Source organism: Bacillus rossius, chromosome 1 (assembly GCF_032445375.1).
Source record: "Bacillus rossius redtenbacheri isolate Brsri chromosome 1, Brsri_v3, whole genome shotgun sequence".
Classification (NCBI taxonomy): Eukaryota; Metazoa; Arthropoda; class Insecta; order Phasmatodea; family Bacillidae; genus Bacillus; species Bacillus rossius.
In genome coordinates this window covers 131685988-131701998 of record NC_086330.1, presented here as the reverse complement: position 1 = coordinate 131701998, position 16011 = coordinate 131685988, and the positions used below count along the sequence as shown (strand labels likewise).

Here is a 16011-nt window from a genome sequence, read left to right as displayed (position 1 = left end):
TTTTGTGTCAACAGGAATAAATAGAATGATTTATGAACTGAAAAAGTGCACCTAACAACTTCCCAGTCTACGGCAATATCTAATCGATAAGTGTGAAGATACAAAATCCTACCCAATACGATACTGACTTTCCCCCACATAACCCCCATTTTCCTTTCCCGTCCCCTTCCTTACAGAATTTACTCTGGTCGTGTCAGAATCAAAGGTCACACCAATTTAGTAAAAAATTGACACTTATCGTACATTAACTAGAAAAAAGAACACAATGAACCACGCTTTCTTAAGCACTGAAATAAATAATGTTTATATTCCAACTTAATGCAAATATCTAGAAAGAACAGAAACATTGTTTTTCAGAAGAGAACCTTGCACATGGGATAGAAAATAATACACACCTGCCAAATATTTTTAATATTTGTAATGTTCTTTTTATAAAACATACGTATTTGCTATATTACAATAAGGGTAAAAGGCAAGTGAAAAGCTACTATAGGAAGGTAACAGTATATTTGTAGTTTATGTTGATTTTGCATAAACACTTTTGCACTACCAATGTAAAATCTATATTACTGCCACACCAGAGTAAACTATTACATTAAAATTATATTTTGAACCCGGTACTTACATAAATCATACTAGAAACAAACACTAATATAAATATTAATTTAAACAAATAAAATATATAAATAAAAATAGTATAGACTGTAAAATTTATTTTGAACATTGTTCATTAACCACAAAAAAAAAAGGGTCAACAGATATTACTTAACATTAAGTGTTTTTTTTTTATGTAAATCAATTTCATTTTCATCATAGGAGAGCCCAATAATGATCAAACAATTCAAATTGTATTTAATTTCCGAAGCGAGAAAATGTAAACAAAACTGTGTCTTCATGAATATTTCTTTTACACACATAATTGTAGTTATTTACAGTGCACAGGAAAGTTCTCCATTATTTGAACTCCACAATAACGAGTGTTATGAGGGCTCTATTAAATATATTACAAACAAATCAGGACAGAAACATTCTGTTTCCATTGACAGACAGTTGCACACAACAGCTGTACAGTCTCTCACAAAGCATGCACTGTGCTGTAATACGTGTATGGATATGCCTTATAAAGTTCAATTCGGGTAACAAATGTTCCGCAGTTACAGTTTCACATTACATGAGTAACAATTACTCAAATTGCATTGATTGGTTGCATCTAAAAAAAATCTGTTTTGCTATCACACTAAGTGTACATCTACAAAACAATTGCACTGCACTCACAGGGTGTCACACTAATCTGCAATGAAAGTTCCCTGACTTTTCCCTGAATCACTTTCCATGACAAATATTAAAATTTCCCTGACTATTTTTTTTTTAATTTACCTATTTTGTGATTTATTGGAGAAAAAAAAAATGAAATACAGCCTCTGCCAAACCCAAATCTAGCCTAGAATTATATAACAAATATGAAAATTCAAACAGAACCTTGAATACAGAATTTTATAGTGGGTATGATTATTCAATAAAACACCATTGGATGAAGTGATGGCAGATTGGATCATGAAATATCCCCTTCAAATTGCTACCACTGGGAGGAATTTATTCCATGACTTTTCCACAAGTAGATTCCCTGACTTTCTAGAATGTGGACACCCTGATACTTGTTATGCATGAACACAAAGTGCTATCAAAGTAACACCAGTTATAAGGCAATCATTCATAACTATGTTCGTAGCCTTGAAAACTATCTACGGCTCTCAGAGTGCTGTGCTCCACACTTGCAACACACTTACAGCCATCACAACCTATTTCTGCTGCTTCAGCACAATTCAGTGTTTAACAGGTATAGATCACGGAGAAAGAAAGCTATATTGATCAGGCATTATCATAACAAAGAACAAACACGGTTTTGAGACATGATTAACTATATACTTTGTACCAAATTACGTATACTATTAATTTAATTTTGTACATATGTATATATTGCAATATGTATTGTATTCACTTTTACCAAGTACAATTCTGAAACCTTAAAAAATATAAAGAAACTGTTTTGTTATACCTTTGTAAACAAAAAAAAATTACTGATAAAATATTGTAGGTCAGAACTCTTAAGTTGAAACCACTAGCCTATAACCTGCACACACAATTTTTTTATCTATACAGTATCAAAACTGGAGAACATAATGAAAATAGCAAAATAAATAAATCTGTATTTTCAAACTATCATTTAGTATGCTGGCATGATATTACCAAGTACTGTACCACACAAAAAAAAAAATCTCAAAAAATTATTGTAAATTAGGTTATCTACTCATCTCAATAAAAGAGCAGATTCACAATTTTACTACCTGACCGATGACACATACTGTTATTTTTATTGAAGAATATTAAAAATTATATCAACTAAAAGTCATATTGTCAATAACTATGTATAAAAATAACATCAAAATATTAAAACCCATGCCATAAAATAAAACTATACAGCTACTGCTGATACCTTCAATGATATGTACGGACATTTTTTCACCATTTTTGTAGCTGTAAACTAAAATAAAAGTCAACAGGCCATAAAGAAAATGTAAGGAATGGTATAAGAATGAATACGCATCACTGAGAGGGTAAAAAATAAGAAAGCTAAAACTGCATAAATAGAACATAAACTTCTGTGGATCTCATTAGGTCATTATCTTAAAAGTAAGCATAATGTTGTTAGTGTAGCTACATAATTTTTAACAGCAATAATTATAACAACTATACAAAAGATTTAAAAATAAAATCTGCCTGTCATCACTATATCCTACCAGTGCCCAGCACAATAATTATAACTTAGTCTTCCAGCCAGCACCAGTATTAGAGGTTCTGATGTGTCCAATGTCCAAGTTGCACTAAGGTTAGCTTCATCAGGCCTTCTGTTTCTTCGCTTGCCATTCCGTGAACAAGTCCCTCATGTCAGCCAGTGCTTGCGTGATGTTGTCAGCAAACCGACTCGAACTCTGGTATCAAATAAAACAAACCAAATACTGTACATACAGTAACTACGTTACATTTGGATGCTAAGGTAGGCTTCTTAACACATGAGAAAATACTCTGCTGGCCATTAAAATAGCAACACCAAGAACGTGAGCTAGTAAAACCAGATTGTTTTTTGGTAAAATAATTATCATAAAAGGTTTTATGGAAAGTTTCCAAACCTTTACCACAGGTGAGAACTACTACTAATTGATTTTGCATATGACTAGAAATAATATGTTTTCATGAACGAATATGTTGTGGTCACCTCAAAGATTATTATTATCATACACAGTAATTCAAGTCAAGCTTAATATTTCAACAAGAATCATGGTTTCTTAACCACATATATCCTAATACTTTACAGTGGTGATAAGTTCAAGTTCTAACTATAATAAAGGTAAAGTTATGCATTATAACTACAACACAGCAAAAATTATTTTCAAATTTCCCAGCCTATGACCAAAAAAATTATGTAAACCTCATGTAACAATAGTATAAATACCACAATATCTAGCAGTGAATAACAATACCTTTTTAAACTGGCATTACATTTGAAACATAGGAGAGATATACGGATTGTAACTGTGATTAAATAATTATAAATTTGTTTTGTTTAGTTTGGTCGGTGGTGTTTTACGGCACATGATCGTGCACAACGGCTCAACGCAACTGGACCACTCGGGTACCGACTCGATGCTCCTAAATGCAAGTCAATAAAGCGAGAGCTGATACTCACGGTCTCCGGGGAGGAGACCTTGCTGGTGATGTGGAAGAAGAGGATATCCTCCCCAGCGATGATGTAGGACACGCCGTAGCCGTCGTCGGCGACGGGGCCGAAGCCCCCCGCCGCGGAGATGCAGCGCGGGTACTTGCGCAGGTCCAGGTGGCTGGTCTGGCCGTGCGGGGTCTGTGACGTGGACAGCTTCCACGGCTCGCTCAGCACCTCCTTCAGGAAGGGCGAGTCCACCTCCAGGTACTTGGAGACCACGTACAGGCAGAACAGGTGGCGGTCGATGCCCTTGCCGCACATGGCGTCCCGGTACCCCTTCTGGTGCATGTTGCAAGCTTCCAGCAACAGCCGCACCCTCTCTTCCACCTGTCGAGCAGTCACCACGTCAGGACTGCCATGCATTCGCTTGCACCTACACCTGCACCTCTACACGCAAGGGAGTGATCATGCAGCAGAGTCAACATACAAGGTCTTCTTGAACGGGCATGTAAGCATGCATGACTGCAAGTAATTAGGGTAGACATTAGTTAGGTTGCCACTTAAGACAATGTTTTGTAAAGAGATATTCCTTGCCCCACTGAGTCAAAACCCAGTATTGTTGGTGAAAGCAAAAATTTAAAAATAGCCAAATAGCTTATCTGATTGCTAGCAGCTATGATTTTTACTATAACAATGTAAAAATGTAAAACTATGTAAAATATTACAATATAATAATGTAATCTCAACAGCAAGCTATGCCATTAAGTTTTTGCCTTTTATATGATTTCAAATAGTATGAAGAAATATTTTGAAAGTGTAACTCATATTTATTTTATTTATTTTTTATTTATTTGTAATTGTAACATGCCAACCAACAGGACAAAGCCTTTAATGGTTGGCACACAATTAGATACATATACACTCACAATAATAAACATAAATGAAAAACACAAAACAATACAATATAATACACATAAATACAAAACACACATAACGAAAGACAATAAAACAAAAATCAAACGTTAAAATTTATACAATACAGGACTAAAACACATATGATCATTAGGAACTAAGGAAAATAATTAAAGTCTTTATCAAATTTATTAAAATTGGTTATTAGCCTAAAGATAATATCATTATTTCTATTAACTGTACATAAAGTGGAAGTTAAACGACTGTTAAAAGGAGGTACTCTTAAACCGGTGTTGTCAAGTATATATTTACAGTTTAATTTGTTAGTATAACATTTTTTAATAAAAATAAAGTCAAGTAATTCTCTTCGACTTGAGAGAGATATCAGATTGGGTAGAGGAAGTTGTTTTTGAATAATAATATTTATTAATTTATTCTGTATAGTTTCAATTTTCATATTATCGCACATATTGATGTTGTTCCAAATTACTGAGCAGTATTCTAGTTTTGACCTAATTAATGCTAAATAAAGTGAGAGGATAGAATCAGTTTTGGTAGCATAACATGTGACATATTTAATTAAAGCTAATGTTCTTCGGGAACTAGAAATTAAATGTTGAACATGTTGGTGAAAGAACAATTTAGAATCTAGAATGATACCTAAATCTTTGAGAGAAGAGGATTTCTGAATTAAGGTGTTGCCCAATTTATAATCGTATTTGATAGGAAGGTATTTTCTGGTAAAGGATATTACTTTTGTTTTGCCTTTGTTGAGGGTCACAAGATTGGCTTTACACCAGTTATTAATTTCATTAATGTCAGTTTGTAATAATAAACAGTCATTAAAAGAGAAAATTGTTCTACTTATTTTTAGATCATCTGCGAATAGAGTGCCAGAAGAATGATTCAGAATTTGAGTAATGTCATCAATAAATATGTTAAAAAGTAAAGGAGACAAGGTACCACCTTGAGGAACTCCAGAACTAGCTATAAAATTTGAAGAATTGGAGTTGTTGATAGATACAAAAAAAGTTCGATTTTTAAGGTAGCTAGAAAACCAATTAACATAATTGTCACTAAGACCGAAATTATGTAAATTGCCTAATAGTAATGAATGGTTTACAGTATCAAAAGCTTTAGCAAGATCAAAATAGCAGGCATCTACCTGACCCCTGCTAATGACTTCATTAAAAATAGGATTGAGGAAAGTAATTAGATTGGTGGCTGTGGTCATTCCTGATCTAAAGCCATGTTGATTACTAGATAAACGATTTTTTAGTTGGAAATTAGTGATTTTAAAAACTATTTTTTCAAAAATTTTAGAGAGACCATTTAATAGTGATATTGGTCTATAGTTAACCACATTTAATTTGCTACCGTTTTTATGAATTTGCAATTTTCCATTTATTTGGAAAAACTTGGGTTCTTAAACTAGTATTAAATAAATGTTTTAATAGGGGTACTAATATATTTGAACAGCCTTTCAGAATAAAATTAGGAATCCCGTCGGGTCCTGTAGACATTGAGGGGTTTAGAGCCCTTATGCCCCAAAGCACAAGGCTGTCAGAAACAGAGGGAACAGATATTGTATCAAGGAATGAATTTAAGGTGGGAACTTGGTAATTGACATTAGAGGACACATAAACACTTGAAAAGTATTCAGCAAATACATTAGTCAACACCACTGGATCACTAGATACAACATCATTAACTTTTAACGAATGCTGTTCATGATAACTGTTTTTTATTAATTTGACATAGCGCCAAAACTTCTTAGGGTTGTTCTTGATATTATTGTTAGTGGTTCTGGTCCAATTTATTTTATCATGCTTGATAAGATATTTGGTTTGTTTTCGAAGGAATGAAAATTTAGTATAATAGTACATATTTTTGTTTCTTCTGTTAAGTTTGTGAAAATGTTTCTTGGATTTTAAAGCTAGAATTAAGTCTTTTGAAAACCAAACAGGGTATTTAGATGGTTTGCTAATGAAAACGGGGATGAATTCATTAATATTGTGACCTATACAAGTAGTTAATTGATCAACAAGATAGTTAACATCAGTAGATTCATAGAAATTTGACCAATCCTAGTTTTTAACAGCATTGTAAAGACCAAGATAGTCACCATTTATATAGGACCTAGAGACTCTAGTAGAACTGACCACATAAGGAATGCTGTCAGATATTATTTTTATAATTAAGGCAGGATGATATGGGTCTTCAGTGACAAGTGCTTCATCCGCATGAGATACTGAACATTGCGAGATGTTTGTAAGACAAAGATCTAAGAGGTTTTTGGATGATAGGATTGTATTATACTGAAATAGACCAAGACTAGATATAAAGTTTATAAGATATTGTGCTTTAGTCTTGATGTGCGTGTGCACGATGTTGGTAGTTAGATTATTGGTCCAATCAACACCTGGGACGTTAAAATCACCAAGTAGCACTAACTCATCTTGATAAGCAGCCAGTTTATCTTCTAAAGTCTCAAAATAAGATGAATAAATATTTGGTGATGTTTTGGGGTGGTAAATATATAAAGGATTTATTCTGAGACATTTTAACTTTTAACCAAACAGATTCAATTCCGGAGTAGTCCAGGTGAAAAATAGGCTGAATGGAAGTGAATTTAAACTTATTGACTGCTATCAAAACACCACCACCACAACCTTTAGAAGTCAGCAAGGCGTCTCTATCATTTCTGTAGATTGAGTATTGGTCTGTGAAGTAGTGGGAATTAATGCTAAGATCGTTGAACCAGGTTTCAGTTAGACAGATAAAATCATAATTAGAGATAATAATGTTTTCATAGAATTCTTTTGATTTAGTTCTTAGACCACGGACGTTTTGATAAAAAATTTCCAATTCCTTTGAAATAGGATGCACGAAAACAAATTACGGTGCTCCTCCTGGCACCGGAGACAGGTTCGTTGCAGTGACACCAGCTCATAAGGGCTTCATGGGGATGACAGTCTTATCAGTGCTGACGGAATTATTTGATGTAGAGTCACTGGTAGCAATTTGTTCCGGGTGGAGTTTACCGTAGAAGGGACTGATTAAGCACCCACTCGGCCAGAATACTATGTTATTTATTCTATTAAAATCTTCTTCAAGTACTACTATGTGAAACGAAGCATCAGAATCGAATTTGGTTCTAAGTTTCACTACCTTAACATGTGAAAGATTGAGTTCATTAGTTATGTAGTCAACTATCTCGTTTGCTTGAACAGAAGGATCAAAACGAGTAACAAACAGTGCTTTTGTTCTTCTCGGAACAGGCTTGGCGACCGTTGTAAGGGTGGGAATATTCCTTATACCCACTTGCATCGGTGTTTTCTTTCTTTCCGGCTCACGCTTGGATTCTGTATTCGCCTTCATTTTGGATTTTCGTGCATTTTGCACAACGGTGAAGCCGTCAGTGTCAGCATGTTGGTTGGTGTGGTTGTTTTTGGTGACATCACTTTTTTCTTGCTGTGTCGGAAGTAGGTCACTGGACGGACGCCCGTTACCCGAGATGCTCTGTGCTGCTACACGTTCAGTTTTTTTGTCGCTCGAAGACTTCATTAAAGCCTGACTATAAGATATCTCACTTTTATTTATTACAAACAAACTTTCTTTTATTGAGATGAGTTCTTGTTTAATCACAGCCGTTTCAGAGCGGGAGTCGATAAGCAGACACTTAGGTTGAGCGTTTTCGTTTTGAAGAGCATCAACTTTATTGCAAAGCAGTTCAACCTTTTTAATTAAATCATCGAGTTTAAGAGCATCTGGCTTCATTATTTCCAGCTTGGTTATCTCCAACGTGGGTAGTTCCTGAGTTGCACTAGAACTGGAACCAGATTTCTTGGTCGGCGATCTAAACATTTCCGTGTTGACGACCTGCAGTGATTTTAAAGAGAGAGGTTCATATTGGGGCAAAAAACCCCGGAAATCAGGTTGATCTAAGATGGACGAATTAATATTTAACACCAACAGACGATGTTAAACCAAAATAGATCGAGATAACCGATGGTAAACGAAGAGCGCGCACGCACACGTATTTGTAAGTGGAAGCTATTATTTGTAAATTTCATCCCCAACAAATTTTATTTTCACCATATAGACATTCGGACTCATCTGCACCACTGTATCTTCCAGTTTCAGCATCGCCATTAGATTGTGTTTTGATGTGTGGCTCTCCCCAAATTTCTGCTTCCGTGTCTAGCTCAAATCAGCTACTGGCCTGCAGTATTTTCAAACACCGATAAGGACCGACATCTTTTATTATGATAAACCATCTAAAAGACAGATAAATCTACAAGGGTTTATTAGATGTAAGAGTTTACAAAATCTAAATTTTGTTTCGCTAGTCGAACAATTATTGATAAGGAGCCCCTCTTTTGAAATAAATTAAGTTTATTTAATGCTCCGGTAAATAAGTGCATAAGGTTTTGTTGAAAGTAAATAATTTAAAATTAATTTGAGAAATAATTATCAGTTTAATTGTTTATTTTTGAAATGTAGAAATTATTGTAATGATTTTAGAAAAATAAGTAAACAGAATTTACTTTCAGGGTATATCTCTTTTAATTCAAGTTCCCTGCAAATTCAGTATTTCTGTACTAATTGTAAGACAATCCACCAAAGGAATTTAAGCTCTTAGAATAGGTAATTCTGAAAGAAGAGACAGTAAAATCTTTCATAATTAATGAGACATACCTCCACCCTCTGTGGTCTGTGAATCATAAACTTAAGTAGTAATACTTTTTACTTCAGAAACCAATTCTCTTCAAAAAAACTAGAAAATAAGAATATAAAATATGGCATATTTATGTAACCATATTACAGGATGTATGACGTCTTACATTAATTATAACTAAGGCTATTGTGTGATAGCAAACATTAACTCAAACCAAAAGCTGTTAACTATGAATATGTACTTGAATTACTTTTTTCGAATATAATATTATGTGTAGTGTGTGTCAGATGACAAAATTTGTAAGAAAACTGTCCTATAGCAAAAAACTTGTCATGAAAAATATAAAATTGTGTGTAAGGCACAACCTTAATGCATAGTGCCCGTTTTGCTTCTGATATACTTACTTAAATTTTCTGAAGAGCAGTGATATTTATAATACAAAGAGATGGTTACTAATTAGATTTGAATTTTTGAAAATACAAAATGTACAATATAATTAATTTTGTTTTCCTTGGGACTAAAAAAAGAGCTGTAAAAAATATTACACACTAAAAAAATATTTTTAAACACAGAACTACAAAACCTTTACAAACTACAAAACCAATTAAAGAAATTAGTGTTTTTTTGGTTCAGTCTACTATGTAAAATAACTTTCTTTTTGGGTCCAGTAGTCATGACCTTTCAACTTCACCATCCTTGAATATCACTTTCTTGATAACCCACCCAGGGGTCAGAAGTCCACATGATGTTTATGTAACACACTCCCAAGTTTTACTTACAGACTGCAAGTAATTTTCAGAGCACAAAGGGTTTCTACTACAGACGGACTTTACGCAAGTTTAACAACATGGTTCAGGCATGGTTCATGGATTCTTCCAAACAAGATCAGAGACTAGAACATCATAGGACACCACCAAAGTATCTGACCTTGGATGAATTATTTAAAAAATCTGGTGTTGAATATTTCAAACTTGATCCTGAAAACTATGCTGAAGAGCTGGACATGTTGAAGAAGAAAAGAGGTTACACCTATGAAGACAACATAACTTGCTCCAAAGAGTGCTTAGAGAACTATGAAGAAAAACTGAAAACTTTCTTTGCGGAACATTTGCACACTGAAGAGGAAATACGTTTTGTTCTGCAAGGCTCTGGGTACTTTGACGTCCGCGATATCAATGAAGAGTGGATACGTATCGCAGTCTCACCAGGGGATTTAATCATCATACCAGCAGGCATCTACCACCGCTTCACTCTTGACACCAGGAATTTTATCCAAGCAAAGCGGTTTTTCATTGGACAGCCAGTGTGGACTCCATACAATCGACCAGCAGACAGCTTGGAATGCCGTCAGAAGTATCTTCAACGTGCCATAAAAGGGTTTGAAGAATAAAATTTACTTTATTTCCTTTGCTTCTGGAGAGCTGAACACATAAACTGAAACTGTTTATATACCGGTGTTTGTGATCAAGATACATGAGATTTGATAGCAGTGATTTTTACTCCTTTATGTTAAATTGTTTTGATTAATACTGCATGGATTAAATGTAGAATAAACTACACTGTGAATTAGTTAACAACACATTATTATAGATAGTAAAGAAGACAATCAAATAATTCAAATTCAAACATAAAAAATATTTTTAAAAAGTTTTTCCACAGAATAAATAAAACTGTTGCCATGTAATTGTATTTTTTATTAGTAAATTCGTTAAAGTGAAAATATTAGTAACAATGCTAAAAATGTTATTTTTGTTAATATGAACATTTTTCACAGTTATATACAGAAGCATTGGAAAATTCTACAAAACTTGTTTTACTTTATTATAAAATACTTGTTACATTATAAACTAAGTGATCACATAAAGTAAAGGAAATATTTTAATTCACAAGATGAGAAAACATAGAACTAAGAAAGTGTCAAATAATGTACACCCACACTGTTGTATCCAAAAACTAAGCTAGACTTTCAATCCTGTGCCATCAAATAAATATTCATGTTATTATTTAAAGACACACTGCCATATTTCTGTAAAATGATTTTCGATTCATGACAGTGACGAAATAAAATAAAATCTTTAACAGCAATAGAAAACTCTTCATTTTTTATTCTTGTCATTGCGAATAGTTGGCAAACTAAAATTCTGTAAGATTATGTACGTACATCTGAAAACACACTAGAATGGCAAGAAATGGAAGGATTTGTAATTCTTTTCTTCAAGACAAGGGTACCGACTGCGAACGTTATATACCTTCCATATATTGAATACACAGCGTTAGTGAGCACAAACATATAATGCTAGTGTTCTGGCATACTTACATTTTGTTTTTCCACTTAAACCTATTTGAAAGATCTACATCTAGGGTATACTAGCGATTGTAAACAAAAATGTATGTAAAGTATAAAGTAAAACTTTTAACATGTTAAACTTCACGGATGGAATAAGTGTTGGAATAGTTAGGTTTTAAAACTTTATTTTTGCATTTATTGAAATTTATAAAACAAACATTATAAGCAGGAAATGCTCTATTTGTGAAATATTATATGCGGGAAATATATACATTGTTCTTATGGGAAAAAAGTTGGGACTTTAAAAATATGACATTATAAGGAGGAAAAACTTATAAGCTGGAACATTATAACAGGGTTGTACTAAGATTAGCAAAATAACATTTTTAGATAAGCAGACATGGTTTACTAATTATTTTGGTTTCAATATTTTTGTGTTGTCATCATTTGTGTGTTTTTTTGTTCACTTAGTACTTTTTTCTTTGTTTTTTCTTTGTTTGTTGACCATATTTCTGTTTCGGAATATTTTGTGGTGTTTATATTCTTGTTGACAACAGCAATTGTTTGCTTAATTTTGTGTGTTTTTTGTCTTTCTTGTGTATTTTTATTTATTTTATTTATTAGTTTTTCTTCAACAGAAAAAGTTCTTAGCAATGGCGAATGTCCAAAAACTTACATCAAGTCATGGTTTACTACAATAAAAAACTATATTTTGTAACAAGATTACATAGTATACATGCAGTATACATGTCCTTTATTGTTTATAAGTCATTAAAAAATATAAAAATAACTTTTCACATAATTTCTTAACAAAGAATTTGTCAACTTTCTTCTGTTTCAAACATGTATGGCATTTGAATGAAGCACTGTCAGCTACATTATGGTGTGTTGTCTTTGCATAGATGTAGAATACTATTTTTTTTATGTGTACATTACATAAAATGTCTACAAATCTGATCCGGATTATCCAGAGATTTGGATCAACGAGGGCCGGATAAACAAGGTTTTATGGAACATACCATAAGCACAGGAATAACGCATAAATGTATGAAAATATGCTTGGTAATTGTGTGACGTGATTTTTTAGCATGCATTTTTTAAATATTCCTTGAGGTATAAACCCAGCACCCCATTGTATTATGAAATCAATTACATATACTATATATAATTGGGCACATACATTTTGAAACATCATGCAATGCCACTTTTACACGTTCTCGCAGGGATGTAATTAGCAAACCAAAAATGTCACAGACTAAGAAAATGGCAGTCAAAAAACTGAAAAAAAAAAAAAGAAAAAAAAATATTTGCTGTCCAAGAAGAGATATTCTCCAAACAACTTACCGTGACTTTTTTGTCAGACATTGAGCGCACCCAGGCACAAGACTCGATTGTGCACGGCCTTACGGTCTCAGTGCGTCCTTCTCGGAACAGCCGAGTCATTGAGGCCTCGTAAGTCAGGCAGAACCTGCTGGCATCCTGAAACACCAGCCCTACTGCCACGTTTCTGGCCAAAACTACATTATATGTTAAACTAAACATTATGCAACACCTGATATGCATTACTGTCAGTTAACAACATGGTGGAAGCTTGTCGTAACGAGTGTGGTTAAGATGGTACTGCGAGCCATCACCGCTAAACTGATGGTAAAAGATTTGTGGAGTTTGTATGCTGATGCAAATGTTTTTAATATTCATTATGAGAGTTCTGTGTTGATACTTTAGGCATTAACTTTTAGTTAAGCTTAATATAGCAATAAATATTAATGAAGATAATAAAAAAATTAACAATAACATTGCACACAATATAATCATTAATGACAAACAGTGTAAATAATAATGTTGCTGGGACCAATTATGTACAAAGTAAAAAAAGTTCAAACAATTTTTTTTTTAAACATTTTATCTATCATTTTTAGGTTTTTTTTCCATTATCTTTGTTTGTACTCATGGAATTCTTGGAGTATCATTCCTCCAAGTTTCATAAAAATAATTAATTATTTTTTAAGTTCAAAAGTCAGTCTGATACATGCAACAGCTGCCTAAACATTTTAAAACAAAATCACAAAGAGTAAAAATAAAAAAAATTACAATAGTTGCAGATGAAAATGTTGTGCACTTAGTCACAAAACTATGAATTCATTCAAATGCCACAGTACTTGGAGCCTAAATTCTACTAAACGTGATTTGTAGGTAGTATTTGAAATAATTATGGATTGGATCATGCTAGTTATATTTCTTTCTTTATTTAAGTTGGGTCTTATGTCTCGTAGACAGCAAGGTCATTGCGGATGGTAACACTCAATGTCACAGACCAATAATACTGGGACAGTCAACTGTGAAGCGCACGACAAATGAGCGTACCCACCCTGAAATACGCCAACTGCAGGGCCATCTGGATGTACGCATCAGGGCTGATGCGACACAGCTTCATGAAACCCTTGCCGTACGCCGTGTGCATGAGTATTCTCAGGTCGACATCGTTCAGCAACTTCTCCGCAACCTGCCCACCATTAAGCACCCTTGTGTCAGTGTGCATGTTCCACAAAACAAAACAAAAAACTCAGAAAGTTCATATAAATGTGACCAGCAGTCAATAAGCTCTTAAGTTAGTAAAGTAGTCAGCAGTGCCGATGTGTTAGACAAAATGCTAATTGTCCACTTGCTGATACATACAATGCAATATTGCCTTTAAGCATAAGGTTCTGAACTGAAGTAAATTATTTTCATTGAGCAATGAAATACTACAGTCGAGTCTTGCTAATTCAAACTAATTGGGCCGAGACCTGTTCGGCTTACTCTATTATCAGATTAGCTTTAATGCAACAAACAGCATGTAGTAAAATACATCAATATAAGTATTAAGTTATCATAAAATACAGCAAAAAATCACTAACAATGTTGATAATCGTGTCAGGACCATATTAGCCAGATTTTTGGGTTTTGGATTAGCAGGACTCCTCTGTTATGAATTATAGAGGTAACTTAAGTGGTGAAAATATAAACATAAAAATATGATGAAAGTCCTTGGAAGTATGTACGTACTTTCAAAATATGATACAGCCATTTTCATACTTAAAAATTATTCTGAAAACATTTGTTTCAGCCACTCTCACTGTGCAAGACATACATTTTAGATACACAACCCCAATATTTTAACCATCATTCTAACCTCAACATTATTGCAAATGCTTTCTTATACCACATGGACATACACTTAATGTCATATACTGGGGTGCTGGGGAAGGAATGGCATTACCCTGAGTATGGTCACTGTCCACCGTACGGCTGAATACTGAATGTGAGGGATACAATGGAGCAGTGAGGAAATACACAAGTGGAGGAAATGGGCGAGCACGAGAAAAACTCACCCTGCGAACAGCAACATTTTCCACAATGTGGCTCTAGCTTAAGTTGTATTATGAGCATCTTCAACAAAATAGAATTTTAAGATAGTTTGGAGGTAGATTTTCCTTTATGTTACAAGCATATCAATACACTTATACACAAAGAATAGATTTTATGGTTTTAATGTCTATGCCAATTTTATTTTTAAAATGGGAGATTTGAGTGTCTTTTTTTTGTTAATGAACTCTATTTATTAATAAAGATAGCATATTTTTAAAAAAATACAACACTTAAATGTTTCACAATACTTATTTCACCAAAACAGTGAAATTTTGACTAATACATACATAGTGCACTTTTTCAATACAATAATTTGTATTAAGAACTGGTTTTCCAGTTATTTTAGAAAATATAATTTTTATGTTACTATTAATAACTGTATTTATCCTTATTTCTATGCAAGCTTTATTGTTCCCCAGGGTGGGACCTTGTCACCAATAATTTAAAATGTGTTCATTAATGATATCTCACTGGCACTAAATCAATTTATTAGTTCTCTTTTTGCATATGATCTTAAAATCTGGAGAAAAATAACCTCTCAAAATTATTGCCTAATTTTACAAACCAATATTAATGAACTTAATGAGTGGTGCACTACAAATCTAGTTACATCTAATTAAGCCAAAATTAAAATAATAAACTTCACTAAGAAATATATACCTATTAAACATTACTACTTATTGGACATTACTATCATACCAAAATGTACTTCAATAAAAAATATCTGCATCATTGTAGACTTAAAATTATTTTTTCATCAACTTGTAGACTTTCTCATCTCCAGTTTCATAAGAACGTTTGCCTTTATCAAATACAAAACTTTTCATGCTACTTCTGCAAACTCCATTCTTTCATTATACTTAGCTCTAATTAGATCAAAACTTGATTATTGTTCAATTCTTTGGAATAGTATAATTAAATCTGATATAGTATAATTGAATCTGTTAGTAACAAAATTGAAAACATTAAACATCTGATCGTAGAATCTATTTAGACTCACTTTGT

At 33.2% G+C, this 16011-nt stretch overlaps 2 protein-coding genes across 9 annotated transcripts in view; one reads left to right on the top strand and one right to left on the bottom strand.

Moving 5' to 3' along the window:
- Positions 1-693: 693 nt before the first annotated feature.
- LOC134546155 (carnitine O-palmitoyltransferase 1, liver isoform) overlaps positions 694-16011 on the bottom strand; it is a 126442-nt gene continuing 111124 nt past the window's right edge. For all 8 annotated transcript variants that reach the window (XM_063388709.1, XM_063388715.1, XM_063388711.1 and 5 more), the window contains 4 exons: positions 13967-14101; positions 12943-13077; positions 3746-4105; positions 694-2990 (listed from right to left, as the gene is read on the bottom strand). In XM_063388709.1, coding sequence (XP_063244779.1) covers positions 2898-2990; positions 3746-4105; positions 12943-13077; positions 13967-14101 — 723 coding nt within the window. In that variant the 3' untranslated portion in view covers positions 694-2897. The remainder of the gene's footprint in view (positions 2991-3745; positions 4106-12942; positions 13078-13966; positions 14102-16011) is intronic.
- LOC134546157 (acireductone dioxygenase-like) lies at positions 10071-12847 on the top strand. The gene has a single exon (XM_063388717.1). It carries the CDS (start codon positions 10159-10161, stop codon positions 10699-10701), a length of 543 nt encoding a protein of 180 aa, XP_063244787.1. The 5' UTR covers positions 10071-10158; the 3' UTR covers positions 10702-12847.

Coding starts and splice junctions, on each gene's coding strand:
- LOC134546157 (XM_063388717.1), top strand. CDS start 10,159: ATGGTTCAGGCATGGTTCATGGATTCTTCCAAACAAGATCAGAGACTA.